The sequence below is a fragment of the Callionymus lyra genome, chromosome 10 (genome assembly GCF_982586985.1).
Source record: "Callionymus lyra chromosome 10, fCalLyr1.hap1.1, whole genome shotgun sequence".
Lineage (NCBI taxonomy): Eukaryota > Metazoa > Chordata > Actinopteri > Syngnathiformes > Callionymidae > Callionymus > Callionymus lyra.
Genome location: NC_141827.1, coordinates 16,786,019 through 16,808,071, shown reverse-complemented (window position 1 = coordinate 16,808,071; position 22,053 = coordinate 16,786,019). Strand labels below are relative to the sequence as shown.

The following is a 22,053-nucleotide window of genomic DNA, read 5'->3' as shown; positions in this document are numbered from 1 at the left end:
CATCAGGAAAGGGGCGGCGCCGCAGAGAAGCATTAACAAACCGTGCAAGAACACAAGACAAGGCTCCTCCCTTTCTCTGTCAGGTGAATCAAGCACTCTCACTTATCACCTTTTACTCGTTGATTTTAATTACCTTTTGGGTCACATGGCCTTGTAAGTAAGTATATTGGTTTATGTGCCATAATCACAGCCAATCCAATGATCTGACAACAATATAGTAAGTAAGTAAGTAAGTAATAGTTATTTGTAAAGCGCCTTTCTAGACCAGGGTTACAAAGCACTTTAACAATCAAAAACAATACACTGTTAAAATATATACTTTAAAAGTTTAAGACAAACACAAGAGTCCCACAAAATCAGGGAAAAGTCTGCACAAATAAGAATGTCTTAAGATGTTTCTTAAAGGAGTCAGTAGATCCATCAAACACAGAGGAAGATCGTTCCAAAGCTTAGGAGCAACAGCCTGGAAGGATTTATCTCCTCTGGTCCTGAACCGTGTTCAGGAACCATCAGTAGATTCTGATCCACAGACCTAGGATCCCGAGCTGGGGTGTAAGGCTGGATAAGATCACTGATTTAAGGAGGAGCCTGACCATGAATAGTTCTGAAAGTAAGAACCAGAATTTTACTAATAAACTGGCAGCCAGTGAAGAGTTTTAAGGATCGGGGAAATGTGAGTTCTTGTACTAGAGCAGGTCAGAATTCTCGCTGCAGAGTTTTGTATTAACTGCAGGTCGAGTAAGCTCCTTCTTGTTTAGACACGGAAATAAACTGTTACAATAGTCTAAACGAGAAGACACAAACACATGTATTACAAGATCAAGATCGTGTTGTGAGATAATTTTCCTAGGTTTAGAGATTTTTCTCAGTTGAAGGAAACAGTTTGTGGTCAGTTTTACTAGAGACATGTCTTTGTCAAATACAACACCCATGTTTCTCAGGCTCAGTTTGACAGACTGACCTAAGTCACCCAAGTACTGACTCAACCCTGGAACCTTATCATCAGGCGCAATAACCAGAGTTTCAGTTTTGTCCACATTGAGCTGCAAAGTGTTTTCATTCAGCCATTGTTTGATTTCTAGCAAACAATTGACTAAGCTGTTCAGTCTCTGGGGCTCAGTTGGCTCAAAGGTGCAGTAGAGCTGCATGTCATCAGCAAAAATGTGGTAAGAAACATCAGGACATCTCTCAATGATTTTAACCAGGGGAATCAAGTACAGCAAAAATAATAAAGGACTCAAAAAAGAACCTTAAGGGACTCCACACAACAGATTCGCTGATTCAGACCTCATTTGATTGGCAGATACACTGAAACTGCCCCCAAAAAGGTAAGATGAGAACCATTGTAATACAGACCCGGACAGTCCCACTTCATCCCTCAGTCTTCTCAACAGGATCTGGTGATCAACTGTGTCAAAAGCTGAGGACAGATCCAAGAGAACCAGAACATTGTATTGACATCATGATGTCACTGGACACTTTCAGTAAGGCTTTCTCCATAGAGTGAAGTTTGCGAAAGCCCGACTGAAAATTCTAAATATATAACAATGTTATATCACTCCTGTAGACTTCTAGTCTAAATGAATTGAAAACGAGATTAAACCGGGCATCGTTCTGGTTTTCTTTGACATAAATACCATCAAATGAAATCATGCTTAAAGTAACCTGGGTTGTACTTTGCTCACTATGACCTAACATTGCTTAATTTAACTCACAAATACCCTTCATAGTGAAAAGAAAACATGCAATAATACTTGAATACATACAGATGACTAAACCTGATTGCAAAACAATTCTATGTCACACCGAGTAATACATTTAAAAAAAACATTTGATTCCTTTACATTGAGTAAGTTAAAGAGTCCTTTCTTAAAATGACAACAGGAAGTACATGTGTACTGTGGACATGTGGAAGAAGATCCGTTAAACATACATTTGTCTAATAGTCTCACATATTCCATAAATCGATCCATTTTAAATATAAATCAGGGTCGCTGTAATATGTGACCTTGAGTGTCTAGAAAGAGGTCTTTAGATAAAATATTATTATTGTTTATTATTGGTATTTAAGGAAAAGCTCAATATGCAAGAACGTGTTCACTTGACCAGTGGATGATTAACCCAAGCTGGAATCATGAATAACCTTGAAGAACTTATTAAAAGATCTTAATATACCTCTTATGCGGAAACACTGTGTATTTCTCTGAATGAAAGACTTGTGTCACGTCCTGCTCTCTTGACACACTGTGAGGTCGTTGCTTGGCAAGATCCACTCTGAACCTTGACGCCATCTTGTGGAAGTTTTGTATGTTTCAGTGTGTTTTTTGTGTTTTTTTAAACTGTCTTTTGTGAGCCAGTTGACTTATTATCCTCTGCTTCTTGGTCACCTTTGCTAGCTGAATCATGTTGGGTTTTATTCCCATTGAACCGCAGTTGATGTCTTCTAGAGAGAATCTGTTTTACAGTTGACCTACGCAGATGTCTGTCCTTGTCCTTGTTGGAACCAGACTTGCTGGCATCATCCTCAGATTGTTTTGTATCTCTCAGTGTGAGTGTCGACTTGACCTGACCTGACAAATAGCTGAGCAAATGGATTCTAAAGAGAGGCAATGATTTTTTAATATGAATTAAATATGAAAGATTATCAGTTAATCAAGTGATTATTTGAAATGCGTGTTAAATTTTAGATTATCAATTACAGTAAAGTTGTCATATCCTTACAATCATTACAACTTGTTTAGCTTGGTCGAGAAAGTTGTTGTTTTAGCCCTGTAGTCAACTCTCTTTACGGAGCTGCTTCTTGATTAAAGAAAAAATAAGATGCCACTAAATAAACAAAAAAACTAAATATTATACAGTAAAAACAGTGTAGTCTGGCTTTGACAATGCATGTGTGCCATCAAATTTTGAATATGAATTTCTAACACTGAATGTTTAACGCACCAAAATAAGATTTGGAATTTTCAAAACCATAACATTTCACTAATAGTTGTTTACCCCCTATTTTTGTTTCAATGTGAATAAATGTAAAAAAAAAAATTCAGTGTTGATATTAATTTCATAAAAAGTAATGTCAAAATTAAATGGAGAGAAAAATAAATCTTAAATATTTTAATGTAAAACTTCAGCTTGAAAATCAGTTTTAACAGCGAGGAGAAGCAAGCGGTCCCTGCTGTCAGGTCACTGGAGGTAGGAGTGAGTCATGACAACCAACAAGCGTGACTTTTGCGTGAGGTTGATGTTGCAACCTGGCGCCATTTTTTTTAGTTTCATTCACCGAATTAATTTACTTTTATTACGTTATAACGTGCTAGCTTTGACTGGGTGAATCAATGCACGGTGTTAAACCATAAGTGACGATGGTAAACACTAGATAAACAGCGACACTCGCATCGAACTAGGATAATCCCTGAGTTATTGATGTCATAAGGAAGCCCTCTGATCGCTTCCCTATTAGTTTATAGATGAGGCAAGACCTCGAGGATAAACCAATAGCGAACTACCGAAAGAAGTAGAATTTGGATATCTTTGATAACCTGGGTAATACCTGGATCATGACTGAGGAAGGACACTCTTGAGGAGAAGCTGGTCAACATAAAGAGATGGCCACCAGTCTACATAAACATCATACTCAAACATCTTAGGCCACAAGTCCAGCACGCGCAAGACCCCCTGCAGTTTGCCTACGGGCCTGCAGTTGGTGTGGAAGATGCCATCCTTCACCTCCTGCATCGGACCTACTCCCACCTGGATAAAGGAAGCGGTTCAGTGAGGATCCTGTTCCTGGACTTTTCTAGTGCCTTCAACACTATCCAGCCCACTCTGCTCCAGGACAAACTGACTAAGATGCATGTGGACCCTGGTCTGGTCTCCTGGATTACGGATTATCTTACTGATCGACCACAGTATGTCAGGCTGAAGGACATCACGTCTGACACTGTGGTGTGCAGTACAGGAGCACCTCAGGGGACAGTACTGGCCCCTCTCCTCTTCACCATCTACACTTCAGATCTGCTACAACTCAGTCGATTCTCGTCCAGAAGTATGCTGACGACACTGCCATTGTTGGATGCATCAGGGACAACAGCGAAGACGAGTATAGGAGCCTGATACGTGACTTTGTGGACTGGAGTGAGAGGAACCACTTGCAGCTGAACACCTCAAAGACCAAGGAGCTGGTCTTGGACTTCGGAAGGTCCAGGACGAAGCCAGTGTCCATCAGAGGCGACGAGGTGGAGATAGTGGACAACTATAAGTACCTCGGTGTGTGGCTGGACAGTAAACTGGACTGGTCCTGCAACACAGACCATGTACAGTATATAAGAACGTTCAGAGTAGACTGTACTTTCTGAGGAGGCTTCTGTTCTATGTTCGTCTTTGTATCCTTTATCTTTGTTGTTTTTCTTTGATCTATGTTCTTTGTCTTTATCTTTAGAATTAGATTGTGTTCTTTCTCTTTATTTCTCTTGTTCTTATTTTATTTTTATTTATTTTTTATTTTGTATTTATTTTTTTATAAAAAATTGCTGTATGTATTGGCTACTGGAAAAAAAAACAATTTCAATTTCAAAATCAATAAAGTCTTACCTTACCTTACCTTACCTTACAACAGCGTTGAGAAAAACTACTCTAATGGAGTAGTGAAGGCGAACTGCTGGCGGCAAATAAGCGAAAATATAAATATATCAGGTAAGATTTTCTCTCATATCAAATTGTGTGTACATCCCACCTTCGTACAATGTATATGGCAAAGGGGAGACGACAGTTTGTAACGATAGCAAAAAAGATAGCACAGCCGAAACATTGCATTTCTTAGTAACAACCGGACTCTGCAGTGATGTGTGAGGACATTATAGCCTGCTTTGTGACTTCTTTGACCATGGAATTAGCAGGAATTGTGTCAGTAATTTCACTCATTATGTATACGTGACTCAATCGCGTAATGGCTAAATGCAACGTTTATTTGCTATTGTGTAGGTTGGTATGCTGTCAATGAAAAGCAATACATTCTCTAAACTACAGAGAAAGAAACAAAGACGAAGTAAGAGTCCCTTCGAAGCCGTGTCCTGCCGATGGGTTGAAAATAAGTGTAGTCTGGTGCCACTACATCTCCTGCATCGCTTGGACAGAAGGGCGCAGAATGTGATGATGAGCATATGTGATGATGAGCATAACCTGGACTTCTCAAAAGACTGAACATATTTGTGTTAAGTCGGAACTTTCCACAATAAAAGCATATATTTTGAAAAGGAAATATCCTTTTATTTTTTAATAGTGGCCTTATGATCAAAATACGAAAAGTTGTATTGCAGTGGCAACATACAATTACAGATAAATATAACTAATCAAAATATAATCAATAAAATGAAACAAAATAAATTAAGATTAAATAAACATGATCTGGACTAGAGAGAGTTCTTGATCCATGATGTTCTTGTCCGTATTGAGCTTTTAGTCTCCTGCCGGATGGGAGCGGTTGGAACAGGGTGATGATTACAACAATATTAACAAACATGTTGTGGATCAAGCTATGCCAAGTTACTTCACACTAATATTATCATGTGAAGGAAGGGCAGTCTAGACATGGTAGTCTGGTCCTCCATTCACATGCATCCTAGCAGACTACATGATCATAAAAGTGGATACAGATCCAATAGTGACACCCTGTGGTCATTAAATATTTAGCTGTTGTTTACTTTGAAATATTTAATTTGTAATCCGAGTTTTTAAATTATTATACTAGTTAAATATTTACTTGAAATACCTTACCTAGAAATAACGAAACATACTTTATTGAAAAACAGGATATTTTAACGTGTGTTCCACAGCAGCAGCGTTGTTTATTAAGTAATAATTAAAGTAATAAATACTGTTTAATCTAAGTTATGTATTCGATCACAATATTATAGGTTTGTGGATGTTTACATGTAAGACCTCATGGGAAGGGAGGGGGGGGGCTTCGTCGCGCCTAAACCGTTGTTCAAGCGCAACCGGAAGTACGTCCGCACTTCCTGCCGCACAACCAATCACCGCCCACATGTATCCCGACGTCATCAGTTGACGTCGTGTTGAATGTGAGTTCAAGTATAATATATTTATTAACTGACGCAAGGGCGCTAAATCTAAAATAAACCGTGAAAAATATGAATACATACCATTTAAATTTGTCAGCCGACGTTACGTTAAGTACACATTGATACAGTTAACAAGGGGAGACTGCACCAGGTATCGTTAATCTGAGTGTGGGGGAAAAATGACTTGCTAACCGTGCCGGTTGGTCGAGGTATGCTAGCATAGTAGCTAACAGGGCACGCAGTTTCCTGGTTCTTTTTTCCCTTATCTATCTTCGTGTTTGAACTCTTCTCGGCGTCGTGTTGTTCTTCGTGTGCATTTGCTTTCGTTTCTCCATCTACGACGCTGTTGACAGTTTTTGTTCGTCGCACTTAAGAGCGGCAAAGTGTTCTGTGACCATGTCAACGTTAGCCTTCCGCCTCGGTCCATCCAAACATATGACATGGTTCCAAACTATATTGATCTTATTCTAAGCCTTTTTTTTATTATTCTAAAGAACATGGCGCCTCGGACGCAACTGGAGAAAGCTGCCTGGCGCTGGGTAGAAACGGTACTACCTGAAGAGATACAACAAGAGCATGTGGAGCTCGTTTACCGTGTCAACCTCCCTGCTTGCAAGAGAGGAACCTGCAGGTAGCATATGCTTGTTTACTTCATCATTGTTTTCCCTGGGCGAGCTAAAGTTTATATATATCAAGAAATATGCATATGACGTGAACCACTCATACCCCAACATACGAAATAAAACATTTGAAAAAATGTATTGTTCACAGTAAGTGATAACCTCAACAAAAAAATGTCTTCTGATGCTACAGTGATAACTGTAGTACTTCACAGAATAATTCATCACAATTATTATCGTATTTCATTCTTTTATTCTGTAATGCCACCACAAAAAAAAATCCCATGTTGCGTTTACAACATTGGCTATAAAAGATTATGAGTACTCCGGGTTAATGTTTTAGAATGTCACTAATTCATCAACTAAGAAACGGATGATCATAGATCTGGCTTGGTCGTATATATTGAGTTACATGTTCAAGACTATGATACTAAGGCTGAGTTTTGAGAGAGATGATCTGATTTCCCCCCCATATTTGTATCATCATTGGTTTAAGTGTTTATCGCTTTCTCTTAAAAATGTGTGTCACAATTGGACAATAGTTATGACGACTTCCTGTCATGCAAAATTGAAGCAATGTCATTGTTATTGTTGGACTTACATCTGTAAAGAATATTTAAAAAAGGGTTGTCTTAGGTTCTTGTTGGTATTGACAATGATGTAGTGATCGTCTTTACCAAGACACAGTTTAGCAGGGTTTATCTCTGCGTTTTTAATTAAGTTGTTACCATTGTATCCTCACAATGTATGTATTCAAAGATAAATTATATCTATTGTTGAAATCTTGGTTGTCTGCTATGTGTGTGCATGTGATTGATTTTATGTTGTGGTTTTCAGAAGGAATTGTAAAGGAAATCCAAATTGTCTTGTGGGCATTGGCGAACAGACGTGGCTCGGCGAGATAAATGAAAATGCGTTCCATAATGTAGATGACCCAAATTCAGAACGTCGAGAAAAGGTAGGTCAACGAAGAAAAAGAGTAGACTAGTTTCTATATTTTCAGAGATCACTGTAATGCTTTTCTATAGATAACTTTCTGTACAGTGTAAACCATTAATTTCCACAAACGCATCCACAGCAAGATATGTCTAAGATATTATCTAATCCCACAGAACACGTTTGTTGGCCTCACAAACCTGGGTGCCACATGTTACGTCAACACATTCCTACAAGTGTGGTTCCACAACCTGGAGCTACGGAAAAGCCTCTACCAGTGCCAAACGTCTAAAGCACAACAACATGACATCCAGTCAGGTAAGGTACTCTGGTCTATTGTGCACAACTAGAGAATTATTGATTAACTTAAGCTTCATATTGGAACAGAGCTAGGATGTCTATTTATCATACTTTCTAGCAGACAAACACTAATTACTTACATTTCCTTTTCAATGATTCCTGTTTATTCCGCTTTTCCATTCCAATTGTTAATGATTATCTTCAACAATACTTTAAGACAGGGATCATTCATGTTCCCAAATTGATATTAATACATGGGAGTGGATAATTGATTGACAGTATGATAATATATCTGGTCGGTTTTGCCTCTAGTTCTTGATAAAGATTTTATTCTTGTCTAATTGTCTTTTTCATTCAGATTATGAACCGGAGTCCATATGTGAGCATCTGCAGTATTTATTTGCACTCCTGCAAAACAGCAACAGAAAATATATCGACCCTTCTGGCTTGGTTAAAGCTCTAGGACTGGACATAGGGCAGCAGCAGGTAAATCTGAATATTTTTGTGTGTCTTACTATCTGTCTTTCCTCTTGTTGTTGTTGTCTAAAATTCAACTCAAAGTTATAAGTAGATTTCAATCAAATGTCCAGGAATAGTTAAAAAAGTTTATTTTGAACAAAGATTTACAGAACGCTTCTTGTACAATATATTTTCTTAACCACATGCGCAACGTCACATTCACCTGGATATCTACGGAAGCTATTACAATAATGTTGGTATTGTGTTTATATATATATATTTTTTTTTTAAATAAATGAAGCCTGTGTGACGTTTGTGATAAAAATTTATTTCACATTTAGGATGTGTAACATGTTTTTAAACCCTGATAAGTTTGTGTAAATGTTTTATTAAGTTTCATGTGTTAACCGGAATAATTCTTAAACTATATTTGAACTAGTAACCCAGCAGAAAATGGGTGATTTATGGGTTGACACTTTTGTGAAATATTCCCTAACGTTTTACACACATGTACCAGGTCATGGATTAGGTGTATAGTATGTAAGTATCCAAGGGAGGCGAAAATCTCAACGAGAGTCCAATAGTCTGAGTTTTATCACAGGAGTCGAAAGAGCCTCCAACAAATGATGACTAGCATTGATAATTCTGCATTTGGTCTTTCAGGATGCTCAAGAATTTTCCAAACTCTTCCTCTCCCTGTTAGAGGACACACTGTCTAAAGAGGAGAACCCAAGCCTGCACAACGTCATCCAGCGGCAATTCTGTGGACAGTCTTCATACGTCACAGTGTAAGGAAACAAGAGAAGGAACTCTACCCCGCTACTGCTTTATTTTATATATGTAATACCATGATCATTAAAGGTTATTTAGAAAACAAACTCCCAGAATTTGAAAAAAAAACACTTATGTACAAGGCATTATATAATCTATTGTACTACTGAGATGCACAAAAAATATATAGTGTGTGTTTTGGAAAAAGTTTCAACAATATAACAATAGGTAGTTTTAAGTTTTATATTTAAGAATGTTATGCTAATGATGATTAAAGTTAATTTGTGTTGTTTATTTAGTGAAGAGCTCCTAATGTTTTTTTTACTAACAGGTGCAACCAGTGTGGGCGATCATCTGCCATCAAGTCCAGATTCTATGAGCTGCAACTAAACATTCAAGGTCACAAAAACATCACAGACTGTATCACAGAGTTTCTTCAGGTTTGTCAATTTACCAACAATCATATAGGTATCTTGTAGTCAGTGGCTTTCACTGCCATATCAGGTTTGGTTTTTCTAAAATGTGTTTTCAATGCTGAATCTTGATATATTGTTCGATAAGTTTTCTTTTATTGTCCCAATTTCTTCTGTTGAAGTGGAAAACTAAATAAGCAGAAATTAAGTAAATCAAATATTTCCCAAGCCAACTGACTTGTTATATATGTATTCGTCCTTCAGGTTCTATTTTTTAAGAATAGACTTCTTGCTGCAGTTCTGCCTGATATTACTACATCACTTGTAGGCAAGAGACTAAAATGGTTCTGTGTAACTTTACCTTGCCATACGAGTAATAATTGTGTCTCAAAATTGCAGGAAGAGAAACTTGATGGAGACAACTTGTACTTCTGTGAGAGTTGTCAGAATAAACAGAGTGCTACACGGAGGATTCAACTGCAAAGTCTTCCCCCTACACTCAACATGCAGCTCATGCGATTCGTCTTTGACAGGTCAGAATATGCCAAGACTGTGACACGATGAAAAAATGCTCAGTTTAGTTTATACCACAATAAACTTCTTCAGTTGATGCAGGCACCTGATTAATTACATGTAGGACTATTGTTTGGTTAGAACAAAAGCGTTGCTAAATCAATTGAAAACCCCTGCTTGCATATATTTATTCTTACAATATTGTATTAGTCTGGTGAAGTGTGAACCTTTTTATTGACTGACACCTCTCTGTGTAGACAAACGGGGCGCAAAAAGAAGCTCAACAGCTATATTAGTTTTCCAGAGCAGCTCGACATGAAACCTTTTTTGGAAGGAAATCATGGTAAGATATCATGATGCATACTGCTGTCTTGAAAAGAATAGTACAAGTACATAAGGGCTTATTGTTTGTTGAGCCATACAATCATCACATCTGACGCAAATCCCATTTGTAATTCTCCAAATGTGTAAATATACACGTACAAACAACAACATCATTTAAGGTAAGGTAAGGTAAAACTTTATTGATCCCTCAGGAGGTCTCCTTCGGGAAATTGTTTTTTACATTTTGGTGGACGTTAAACTTGCATCTCACTCTTATAACATGACCATCACCACCAGCTGACGGGATGTAAAAAAAATGTTTATAGTTGCTTCATGATACTAATTTATTTGTCTTCCTTAGCTCAGAATAGTCTTTATGAACTGAGTGCGGTGCTGATCCATCGTGGCATCAGTGCCTACTCAGGACATTACATTGCGCATGTGAAGGACGCATGCACGAGCGACTGGTACAAATTTAACGATGAAGAGATCGAGAAGATGGAGGGCAAGAAGCTGCAGTTGGGTGTTGAGGAGGACATTGGTGAGTAACGTAGCAAATGCAGTTTACCCTTTTTAATGTTTAGATGATTTATTGTTTTTTTAATCCAACAAAGAAATATATAAGATTCTGATTGTGCTTTTTGATTAATTAAAAGTGTCCATCGCCTTCTTTCTTTAGCACAGGGTGTAAAGACACAGACACGGAAACCCAAGAGCCCTAAGGGTTACCACTGCTCTAGGAACGCCTACATGCTGGTGTACAAGCTCCAGGAAGAAGGGAACTCGGATCCTTCTGGGGAGGTTGTTGATGTGCCCGGTACGTGTACTATTTGTTTTTTGTCAAATAGAAATGTTGTAATGTAACCATTTCCTTATTTTAAACATATCGTTCAGTGGTCCTGCAGAGGCTTGTGGACCAAGACAACCACAAGTTTGAGGAGTGGTGCAATGAAATGGCTGACATGAGGAAAATGAGCGTCGATAAAGGCAAGGCCAAGCACGAAGAGGTGCAGAGGCTGTATCAGCTTCTGCCAGCAGAACCTGGTGAGTATTGGTGGTTTTCGTTGTCCTTCATCTTCGCATCAAATCATTAACTTCTATGTCTTACAATTTCAGTTTTGTTGAAATTTCTTTCTGGCATGAGTAGATAAGAGGTCTTTGTGAAAAACACTAATCATAACTATACATGCAATTTCTATTATTAATTATTATGACCTGTAAATGCACTTTGAAATCATTTTAATGAATATCAAATTAGGTGTCTTTGTTATGGCTCGATCTATTGGCCATTTTAAAATCCCATCAGAAATAAAATCATGTACTATTAGCCAGTTTCTAAAGACAAACAAAGGGGGTTAGAGCACTGAACTACTTTGAATCTACAGTAAGAACTGTCTGAGATGTTACTTACCGTCTTTTTTGGCCAGTTAATGTAAGTGTTACTGTGTGGTATTAAAGCAACAGTGTGACTATTTAAACTTAACCTTAAACATGTTTTTTTTTTTTTTTAGTGTTTTTCACTGTAATGGTCATGAGCGTCATTAATTTACATTGGCAATTATAGAAAAATGATATTCTTTATTAATCTGTTCGGGGGTGAATGTATTCTAGCTACTGTTCTGCCAAAGAGGCTAGAAATTGTCCCATTGTTTTATGTGGACTGGTTCCCTTTTTGGGTGCTGAACACAAGAGAAGCAGAGCGTGTTCCAGAGTATGTGGCATTTGTATTGTCACAGGGAAACATAAACATGACATGTTGTCTCCCATGCTTTTTACCCTCAGGAGAAGCGTATGAGTTCATACCTTTGGACTGGTTAAAGAAGTGGTTGGATGACTCCACAGCCACAAAGGAAATCAACAACTCATCCCTCCTCTGTTGTCATGGCAAACTACATCCTGAGATGGTGTCTGACACCAAGAGAGTTTCCCTGAAGGCTGCTCATATCCTGTATGAGCGCTACAATGGAGGACCCCGGTTGGACGGTAAGGTCTTTAGCAGTGTGTTCAATAGTGCAACTAGTCCTTCACTAGATTTGGTTAGCATTTAATTTGTTTATGACTCTAAGAGAAGAAAAGATTGTTAAGGGACTATCGTATTATTATTTATCCAAAAAAATAACCATTATATAAATGCACTTGTACATTCTCTTTATTTTTACGCTACTCTTCACTTTTATTTTTATTTTATTATAATTGGGTTTGAAACACCTGTGTTTTCCAAATAGTATTGATGATATGATATTGTTTCTTCAGTCTAAAGCAGTTTGGTGGTAGACACTACCAGGCAAATAGCTCAGGCATAGTTGCATAGTGAAAAGCATCTTAGAATAATTGCTAGCATCGTATTGAATTTAAATAATAATAAAGAACAAGACAATAGGAAAAAAGTCTGTTTTACTTTAATTTAATGTCCAACTCATTGGGTTGTCTCTTCCCAAAAGTTTTTTTTAAATCACTGTCTGATTCCAGTTTGGTAAACAACAGCTCATCCTACTTCTCATGTTGTTTCTTGTAGATTCCTCCCTCTGTCGAGAGTGTGTGGAGCAACGATGTAGACAACTTCGGCTAAAAAACCAGATCAATGAAGACTTCAAGGAAATCTCCAATCTAGTCAAAAACTCTCCAAGGTACACAATATCATTATCCTCACAGTCAATAGTATAATGGCTTTCATTTGTTTTCCTTTTGTAATATTCATTTTCTGTTTACACGTACAAGTGTTGGGGGATACTGGGTGGGAAAAGCTTCTCTGCGTGGATGGAGGCAGCTGGCATTGGCACATCTGGAAGATGAGTCCAGGCCTGGTAATGGCCTTAGCAATGACCCAAAACCCTCCTGCAGCAAAGGTGAGCAAGGAATTGGAATAACTATGTCAAACTGTGTGATGGACAGGATGATAAATCCTCTGGACAAATAGTAAAACTACACTGGTCCGTTGACAAATGTTTGAACTTTGCTTACATGTTGTGCTGTGGGATGAAGGACAGTGCTCATTTAAATAAGATGTATATAAGATCAGCGTTTAATTTATTCTCACTCTAGTGTGTTTTTCAGAGGTCGACTCTGATAACACGGAGGTCAAGGAAGAGGAGATGAAAACTTTTAACGAGGATATCATCTGTAGTCACGGTATGTCACGCAGTTCCTTTAATTCTTCATATACAGTAACTCTTTAATTTTTGACTGTCAAGTAAACATTTTTGGTGCTTTTTTTTTCCTCATTAAGGAGGCCTGGGTATTCTGGATTCTGAAAGAAAGCTGGTTTCGGCGAAGGTGTGGAGTAAACTCAAGGCTTATCTACCAGACGCACTGGAATTCAGCCAAAACCAAGTGCCTTGCCAGCAGTGCCTGGTAAGGAATATCAAATAAATCGTATTTTGTGTGAAAACATTACATTTCGAAGGAACAAACGGAAGTGTAATAGAGAAACAATTATATCTTTAAAAGTGTAGACATTTCACGCACATAAATTACTGTGATCAGAACACCTGGGAACTTGAAACCCCGAACATTAATTAGGGTGACAACTCACAATGTAATAACAGTTCGGTATTTATTGTCTCATGATTTACAGTAATGGAAAAAATCAAAGAATATGTTATGAACCATATGCTCCTCTGTTAGTTCAGTCACCCACCAGGAAATCCAAGGAGGAATGCTGACACAGCTGGTTGATTCAGAGAGGGTTTTCATAAAACTGTAATTCGCCTTCCTCTCTTAACTAACAAAATAATCGTGAAATAAATGGTATTAAAAGGAGTGGGATAAAGCCACATGAGGAACATCATTGTTGTGTCTTAGAATTAATAGTTTTGCAATGTCCTCCATAAGTCTAAATATTTTACTATGTTACTACTTGTTGAACCGAATTATGTGTTTGTATATGGTATAGTAGTTTTGTAAGCTTTTTAAATTTAGATTGTTTAATAACTTAAAGTAGTGTCCAGCCAAAACAAGCTTAAACATTTATATTCCATTTTCCACCACCTCATCTTTAAAATGTATTTTGATTATATTACCCTGGAGTCAAACACCTGGACACTCAAATTGAAGTAAAATTCGGACTATAAAGTTCATGGCTCAGGACCAGAGGAGAGAAATCCTTTCAGGCTGTTGCTCCTAAGCTTTGGAACGATCTTCCTCTCTCTTTGCGCTTGATGGATCTACTGACTCCTTTAAGAAACACCTTAAGACGTTTCTATTTGTTCAGGCTTTTCCTTGAATTTCTCGAACTCCTGTGTTGTTCTCAGTATTATCTTGATCTTTAAAGTATGTACTTTTTTGAGTATTGTTTTGATTGTCTAAGCGCTTTGTGACCCTGGTCTCGAAAAGCGCTATATAAATAAATATTACTTACTTACTTACTTACATAATAAAAGATGCACCAACTAAATTTAAATGGAAAGAGTATATTTTCATAAACAGTCCAAACTAGTCCATAAGCTGCAGGTCTCCATGTTGTTACATCAAATATTAACAAAGAAACTATTATGTTCACGGTCAACCAAGCTTGAAATCATATAACCAGCTTTTTTAAAATATCAATGATCCACAATTTTAGTAGAAAATATGAAGCATAAATTCTAAAAAATTCAATATCATGTTCACATAAAAAAGTCTCTTTAACGGCGAATTTAATTCATCATCACCCGAGTGAAAAGGGAAATATATCAGCATTACATGTGTTGTCCACAGCTGGGTCCTTCAGGTACAGGAACGATACTGTCTCTGAAATATTATGAGATCAATAGTGTATCAAAAACTTAAACCGAAGACAAGGCTTGTCTGTACTGTACTGAAGGGTTTCAGTCAGTGCCTTAAAAGAACCACATTTCTGTACCAGCTTTCAAACTTTGGCGAAATCGTCTACCTATTTTTTATTTGGAAACTATAATTACCTTTTTAAAGTAAATTGAATGCTGTCGTTTATAGATTCTTGTTTTCAGCTTTGTTTTAGCTTAAATGTAAACAGATGCATGTATTAAAAAGTGAATCAACAGATGCATTATCTACAAAAATAATAATGTTACATGAAACTAAATGAACAGTGGATGGGGACACAGAATGCATCTGCCTGTGTAGAATGACAATAACTTTTAGTTTTTAATTCTTCTCGTTATCCAATACCTTAGCGTGTTATCATATTTTCAGGACCAGAAACGACACGGTAGAAGGAAAAAAAAAACCCCTGTAGAGCGGCTTCTGTGTGTATGTGAAATGATGCCGCCATAACCAAATGTCATCTGTTGGCGCAGACATACGAGCAGGAGGAAAAGGACAACGAGGCGGTGAGTAAGATGATGGCCATGGACCAGAAGAACCAGCTGGTGAACTTATTCCAGGAGAAGAACCGGCCGACGCTCAACAAGTGGCCTCAGGTAACTCTTGCTCGATGTAAAATGTTGTTGTCAATAGATAATCTTGATTTATAGCACATTGTCTTCTCTCAGGAGACGGACGTTCTTTATATTGTTCCATATTTCTTTGTGGACGAGTGGAGGAAGTTCATCAGGTATGTTTATCTACTTTACACAGTCACCGTTTTACTCTCAGGAAGTATTAGTGTAGTATTTGTCAAAAAAAAAGCTGCCGTGGAAACAATTGTGTTGTCATGAACAAATCATTTGATAAAGTGTTTTTTCTACTTGAAGGCGGCCCACCAAATCTTCCCCAGTGTGCAACGTTACCAACAGTTTGCTACTCTGTCCACATGGAGGCGTAATGTTTGACTACAGCTCCCTCGTCAGCGGAGACCTGCACAAGTCAGTGTTGCATTTTTGTTTGCGCCTGTCTGAAAGTTGTGTCTTTCCCCCATATATATATATATATATATATATATATACTGTATATATATATACTGTATATATACTGTATATATATATATATATATATACTGTATATATATATACTGTATATATATATGGGGGAAAGACACAACTGTACATATATATATATATATATATATACTGTATATATATATATATATACTGTATATATATATATACTGTATATAGGGGAAAGACACAACTTTCTTAGTGTTATACAATGGTGTTCATTTATATTCTTTTCTTTCTTTTCTTTCATAAAATGTAATTATTCTTATTCAGTTTTGTTTCGCTCTTTCAGTGTTGCGTAGTAAACTCAACTAACTGTTGTTCTGGTCTGTTCCTGCTGCAGTGTCGCTCTTCTCTGGCCCAGCGAATGGGAGACCATCAGACGTCTTTTCATCGTGGACAATTGCATCTCCATCCACTGCCTCAAAGAGACGACTTCTTCCGGCCCCATCGTTCAGTACACCATTCAGCCTGGTGAGGTCTCTCGATACAGTTTGGTCTGTTCACCAGTAGTAAGTCCAAGCTTGCCGACTCACTAGAGGTCGAAACCAGCCGGACCGAAGGGTCTTAGTTTCGCATCAGCTTGCGCACAACTTTGGGTAAGACGTAAGAGCGACCAACTGTAGAGTTGTGTTGAGATCAGCTCCAGAAAGTGTCAAGGAAACTCCAACTCTATACCTCTACCTCTCCGCTTACCTGCAGCCCCTGTACGCTCCTCACTGCTACTATTCAACCCCTGCCAGATTGAACGATGGCGTAGATGTGTGTGAGGTCAGAACTCACATTAAACAACACAATAAATGTTTAGTATTTATTGTTTAATGATAATGTTGTCATTATAACAAAAATGTAGCATTGAGTTGGGCGACATGCAAAAATAGTATATAAAGGAATATCTTATATCATTCAATTTGGATAATTCACATGTTTTTCAGTTGTTGTCTTTATTGGTTGTTTCTATGGGTTTTTAATGCCTGTTTTTTGAAGCATGTGTAAGGAAAACTAGAAAGTGTTGTCATTGGTTTAACATTTTGTTGACATTAAACAAACGGGAAAGTACGAACAATCGCTGAGAATATAGTGTAGAGAATATGACAATACAGTTGAGCAACAAAACAAATTAAGTGAAATAAATAATAATAAAGTGAGAAAACAACGCTTAACAAGCATTAAAATACATTTTAAAGTCGACTCTTACAACAAAACAAGTTAAATGAACTAATAATTATACGAAGACTGCTCTCAATTGTATACATATTGTAATATCCGCTGTTGAAGGGACAGGCAGGGTTAATAAGTCTTTTTTCTTTATTCAACCAATCTTGGTGATTGTTCCTGCCATGCAGATCAACATCAGAATCATTACAACAACAACAAAAACAACAACAACAAACACCAGATCCGGAAGCACAACACTGACCTTTGCTATAGTAACGGATCGTCTCGCGAGAATAGCAAAGGTCAGAGTTGTGCTTCCGGATCTGGTACCATTAACATGAACAAACATTACAATATTTAACAGTCAAATCTAACAACAAAAGCAGTAAAATAAAAGAAATACAATAATAATAACTACTGATCTCAACATTATTAGATAAACATATTTTAAAAACCTAGTTACATAAAATTAATACATTAAAAGAATATTGCACTCAACAAGTGTATGCAATAAAAACAATACACTTGAACAACGAAACAAGTTCAATCAAAAAAAATATAACAATAATATAATAAAACGGTGCTCAACATATGTAGAAAAATAAAACGTCTACATTGTTTGGAAGTATAAAAGCATCACTTTCATTTCATTTGTCACGTTTTTATTAAGTCCTCTAATAACTTGTTCAAATGATAACATGTTGGTTTCTTTTCTTCAGTTGATTTGTATTCCCAATACAAACACCTTTCCTGCCTTAGAATATCACTTTTCTGTATCACACAAATATTATATAAAACAAGGTATGATAACTTTTGTTGTCTTTAAACAGAAGTAACACATCTTTGTGTTTGTGTTTAGATTTGTGCGGGGACTGCAGAGAGGGATTCCTGGCCCAGCAACAGAAGGACCAGACAGAATACAGCCAAGCAACCATTTACATTCGCAAAGTTGTCAAGGACAGCGGCGTAAGTCGTCCGTATTGTCGTAACATTCATCCGTACACATGAGGTTGATGAGGTTTTCCGTGCTCACAGTTGAACAGGGAGGCGAGTTCAGAGACGACCGCCAACGGCTCCGAGCCAGAGCCGGACAAGGAGGAGCTGATGAAGTTGAACGGAGAGAAGGATCCTGACTTCGCGGAGGTGAAAATCATTTGACACTATTTTAAAAACACAATATTTTCATATTGAATATCACTGGATCACACCTCCCCTACTTTTGCTGTCGGAAGCAACAGGGAAGCGTTTCTAGGCTGTTGCTCTCAATCCTTTGACCTTTTAAAAGGTAGTTTGTATATAAATATACATTTATTGTTGTGTTGTTGAATCCTGCGTCGTCTTATATCATCATGATTTATAAAATGCGTTGGGCTGCAAAATTGATAACAATTCTGAATATTTTAATCAATATTGTAATCCAGATTATTGGTCCTAATTATGACAAAGCTTGTGTTGCCTCTGGGTCAAGATGGACGACATCCCTGGCTTCCATCTTGACCCAGACACGACACAAGAGTCGTCTTAAAAAACATCTTTATTTTATTTGCATTACTTATAAAAAGAACATACAAACCGCTTTTAGTACAAAATGAAGTTGGTAGACGATAATTAAAAATGTACCAAGACTAAATGTGCTATTTCAGAGTAAGAAATGTGTCTTAATATTCTTTCATCATTGGGCAGATTTGTCACAGCAGCTCACAAAATAAAATGATAGTAAATTAATGATTGATAAATGAATCAACAACAGTAAACAATTGTACAAATACACAGATTGGGGCAGGGAGTTACAACAACAAGTTACATACATAATATTTAAAAGAATACGGTTGTTATTTCTCTACATTTATTTCCAAAAACGAACTAGTCATACCTAGTAATGACACTGTTGTCACGCTGTAAACACTCTCTGTACATGTGATGTTGTGTATTTTCCTCACCTGAGAATTCTCTCTTCAGTCGGAGGACGGTGCAAAGCGGATGAAGCTGAGTGAAGAAAGTTGCACATCGGCATCCACGTGTCTTCCCGAGCTCAACATGGCCCAGCTGGGAATCAGAAGAAGCACCCGCCACAGGAAGATCCGGGGAGAGAAGGCTCTGGTGGTCTCGGCCAACCAGACCTTGAAGGAGCTCAAGATCGAGGTCTGACTCTGCACGTCTTGCACCAGAACGCCAGTCAAACTAACGGGCGCGACGTTCCGCAGATCATGCATGCGTTCTCCGTGGCACCGTTCGACCAGAACCTCTCCATCAACGGCAAAGCTCTCACCGACGACTCTGCGACACTTGGCAGTCTAGGCGTGACCCCAGAGAGCGTCATATTCCTCAGGGTACATGGCTACGTGTTTAAATATCCTTCCATCGTCACCTGAACGTTTGACTCTAAACCCATGTTCCCCCCAGGCTGACGAGCCGATCGCAGACTACGCTGCCATGGATGACGTGTATCAGGGTGAGCGTCTCCCTGTCGACGTCCTCGTGTGTCTTTTCAATTTATAACTCTCTTTTTCTTTTCAGTGAGGATGCCCGAGGAGGGCTTCAAAGGTCAGTTGTCCCTTTTTACTGCAGCCAAGTCATTGCAACGATGTGGATGATCTAAGTCTCCTCTGCTCCCTCTCTGCAGGCACTCTTCTCGGCCACTAGGCGGACAGTTCTTATCACGGACGACTGTTTTTCAAAACGATGCGTGTTCATATAAATGAATCGGGTGTGTAAGTGTTGAAGGTTGTTGTTTAATAAAACGGTTACTGTTTGAAAAGCGACGGACTAGTCCTCCTGCACTGGCTGTCGGCGAGTGTCCAGAGCTTCTTCCTCCTCGGAACAACTTTGACTCCATGTACCATATTTTCTTTTTCATTCGCTGTCATGTTTGTTCATTTATTTTATGTTGAGGGATTACTGTGTTGTTTTGTTACTGTTGAGATTTTTCACAAGATGAATTTGACCAACTGTCGGTTATAGTTTTAAATTCATGATGGAATAATGAACGTGGAGCTCTGAAACATACATCCAGGTGCCTTATTTCAATGAAGTGCACTGTCCTGGGTGAACGAGACTAAAAACCATCCCTCAGATTGGTGGGAAAGTCAGACATTGTGATGTGTTTTCCTGAAGCTGTCGACGGACCCGCGGGCTTCGTTTTACAGTGTCGCATTAAAAACACATTTCCTCTTCGATATTTATTTGTTGTTATTCTCAAATAAACACAACAACCACTGTGCGATTTGTATCATTTTTAGCTTTGGCGTTCAACTATAACCGGAATTTCTCGGACATGTGGATATTTATGGGATGCTTATAACCAAGTCAATAACTTGATTATCTCTGTGTAGCAACCATAAAAGAAAAAGAAAGGAAGGACTGAAGACAATATTTGGTTTAAATGTGCATATATACACACATGACCAGCGGCTTCTGGATTTGTCGGACCTCTATAGCACTTATTATATTTCTGTGACCTGTAGCTCAACTCATGGATTAAATTAAGAATTCTTTACTGATAATCGTGTGTCTCGCTCTTTAATTTTTTCATCTTCTGAATCTGAGGTAAAAATATTGATGGTCTGATGAAGCTTCATGAAGCAGTGTCATGTCGTTTAGAGGTCAGTAGGTGGCGCCATCAGTTTAAAAATGTTATGTTTCATTAGAACAGTTAAAATCAAAGGAAAATAGTTCAGAGACCGCCATCTAGTGGACTTTGAAAATAATGACACTGCTTCATGAAGCTTCATCAGACCATCACTAGGTAAATCATGTCAGCTTTTACTACCTTCCAACTGGACGATGTATTTTCTGCTTTGTGAAAACAACAATATTCTCAAGGTTGGATCAAGCACTAGCTACAGTGCTAACTAGCATAAAGCTAGATATGTTGCTTGTCACTGTTCTATGGTTATTTCCCAGAAAACTGTTAATACCTTCTTCACATATTTGATTTACTGAACATCAAGCTATAATGAGCATTCCACGAATGAATTTATATTGCAATATTATAATGAAAAAAACTCATTATCAGCTCCTATTGTACTAAATCATTCAACTGAATCAGTTTAGAATCTGGTAACCAGTTGAATTCTCGTAACTTCAATTCCATGTATTTTTGAGTGACTCCAGTCACGTACCAGTCATGTGGTTAAAAACGATTACTTGGGTCTCCTGATATAAATGATACGGGCCTTGATGCAGAGCCATGGACACGTCATGTGCTTCAACTGGAACATCGGCGTATCGTGAACCCGAGTCCAGTCTTTCTGGCACATTTTAAGTCGTGGTTCCCACGGTCGTACGTTTGTACAGTATGTATATTTATTTTATGTCACGTTGACACATCAATACTTTGTAGTTCTGATCTCGTCTTCCTCATAGTGTCATCATCAATTTGAGGAGTGATGGGAAACGACTGAGCTAGAGTTTGTTATCATGTTTGCATAATTTCTGCTCGTCCTTGGAAACATACGGAGAACGGAACATGTCTTCAGATGCCAGGTGCACCAGATAAATGATCAGGGAGTGAACCCTCCATCCTGCCGCCCGGCCTTGACCGACAGTCGTTCTCATTCCCTTCCATGGCAACTTAATGTTTTTCTATTCAACTCAACAAACTAAAGACACACTAAAACACATATTTCCATGTGGCTTCGGAGAAAATGTG

At 37.9% G+C, this 22,053-nt stretch overlaps 1 protein-coding gene across 5 annotated transcripts; it reads left to right on the top strand.

Moving 5' to 3' along the window:
• The first annotated feature begins 6,052 nt into the window (after positions 1-6,052).
• On the top strand, positions 6,053-20,620 carry usp48 (ubiquitin specific peptidase 48). Of its 5 annotated transcripts, none has more exons than XM_087800620.1 (28): positions 6,053-6,283; positions 6,569-6,705; positions 7,532-7,652; positions 7,807-7,948; positions 8,289-8,416; positions 9,053-9,177; positions 9,492-9,600; positions 9,973-10,106; positions 10,344-10,429; positions 10,772-10,951; positions 11,090-11,227; positions 11,305-11,454; positions 12,193-12,393; positions 12,926-13,037; positions 13,129-13,256; positions 13,453-13,539; positions 13,637-13,761; positions 15,666-15,788; positions 15,861-15,922; positions 16,062-16,172; positions 16,588-16,718; positions 18,262-18,368; positions 18,438-18,545; positions 19,362-19,544; positions 19,607-19,732; positions 19,806-19,854; positions 19,920-19,946; positions 20,026-20,620. In XM_087800620.1, the coding sequence occupies exons 2-28, from the start codon at positions 6,572-6,574 to the stop codon at positions 20,043-20,045; spliced, it is 3,147 nt and encodes a 1,048-aa protein (XP_087656746.1). In that variant the 5' UTR covers positions 6,053-6,283; positions 6,569-6,571; the 3' UTR covers positions 20,046-20,620. The 5 variants fall into 5 exon arrangements, with proteins under 5 accessions (XP_087656746.1, XP_087656747.1, XP_087656743.1 ...); XM_087800621.1 differs by having other exon boundaries at positions 6,062-6,074; XM_087800617.1 differs by lacking the exon at positions 6,053-6,283 and having other exon boundaries at positions 6,357-6,705; positions 7,535-7,652.
• The last annotated feature ends 1,433 nt before the right edge of the window (positions 20,621-22,053 follow it).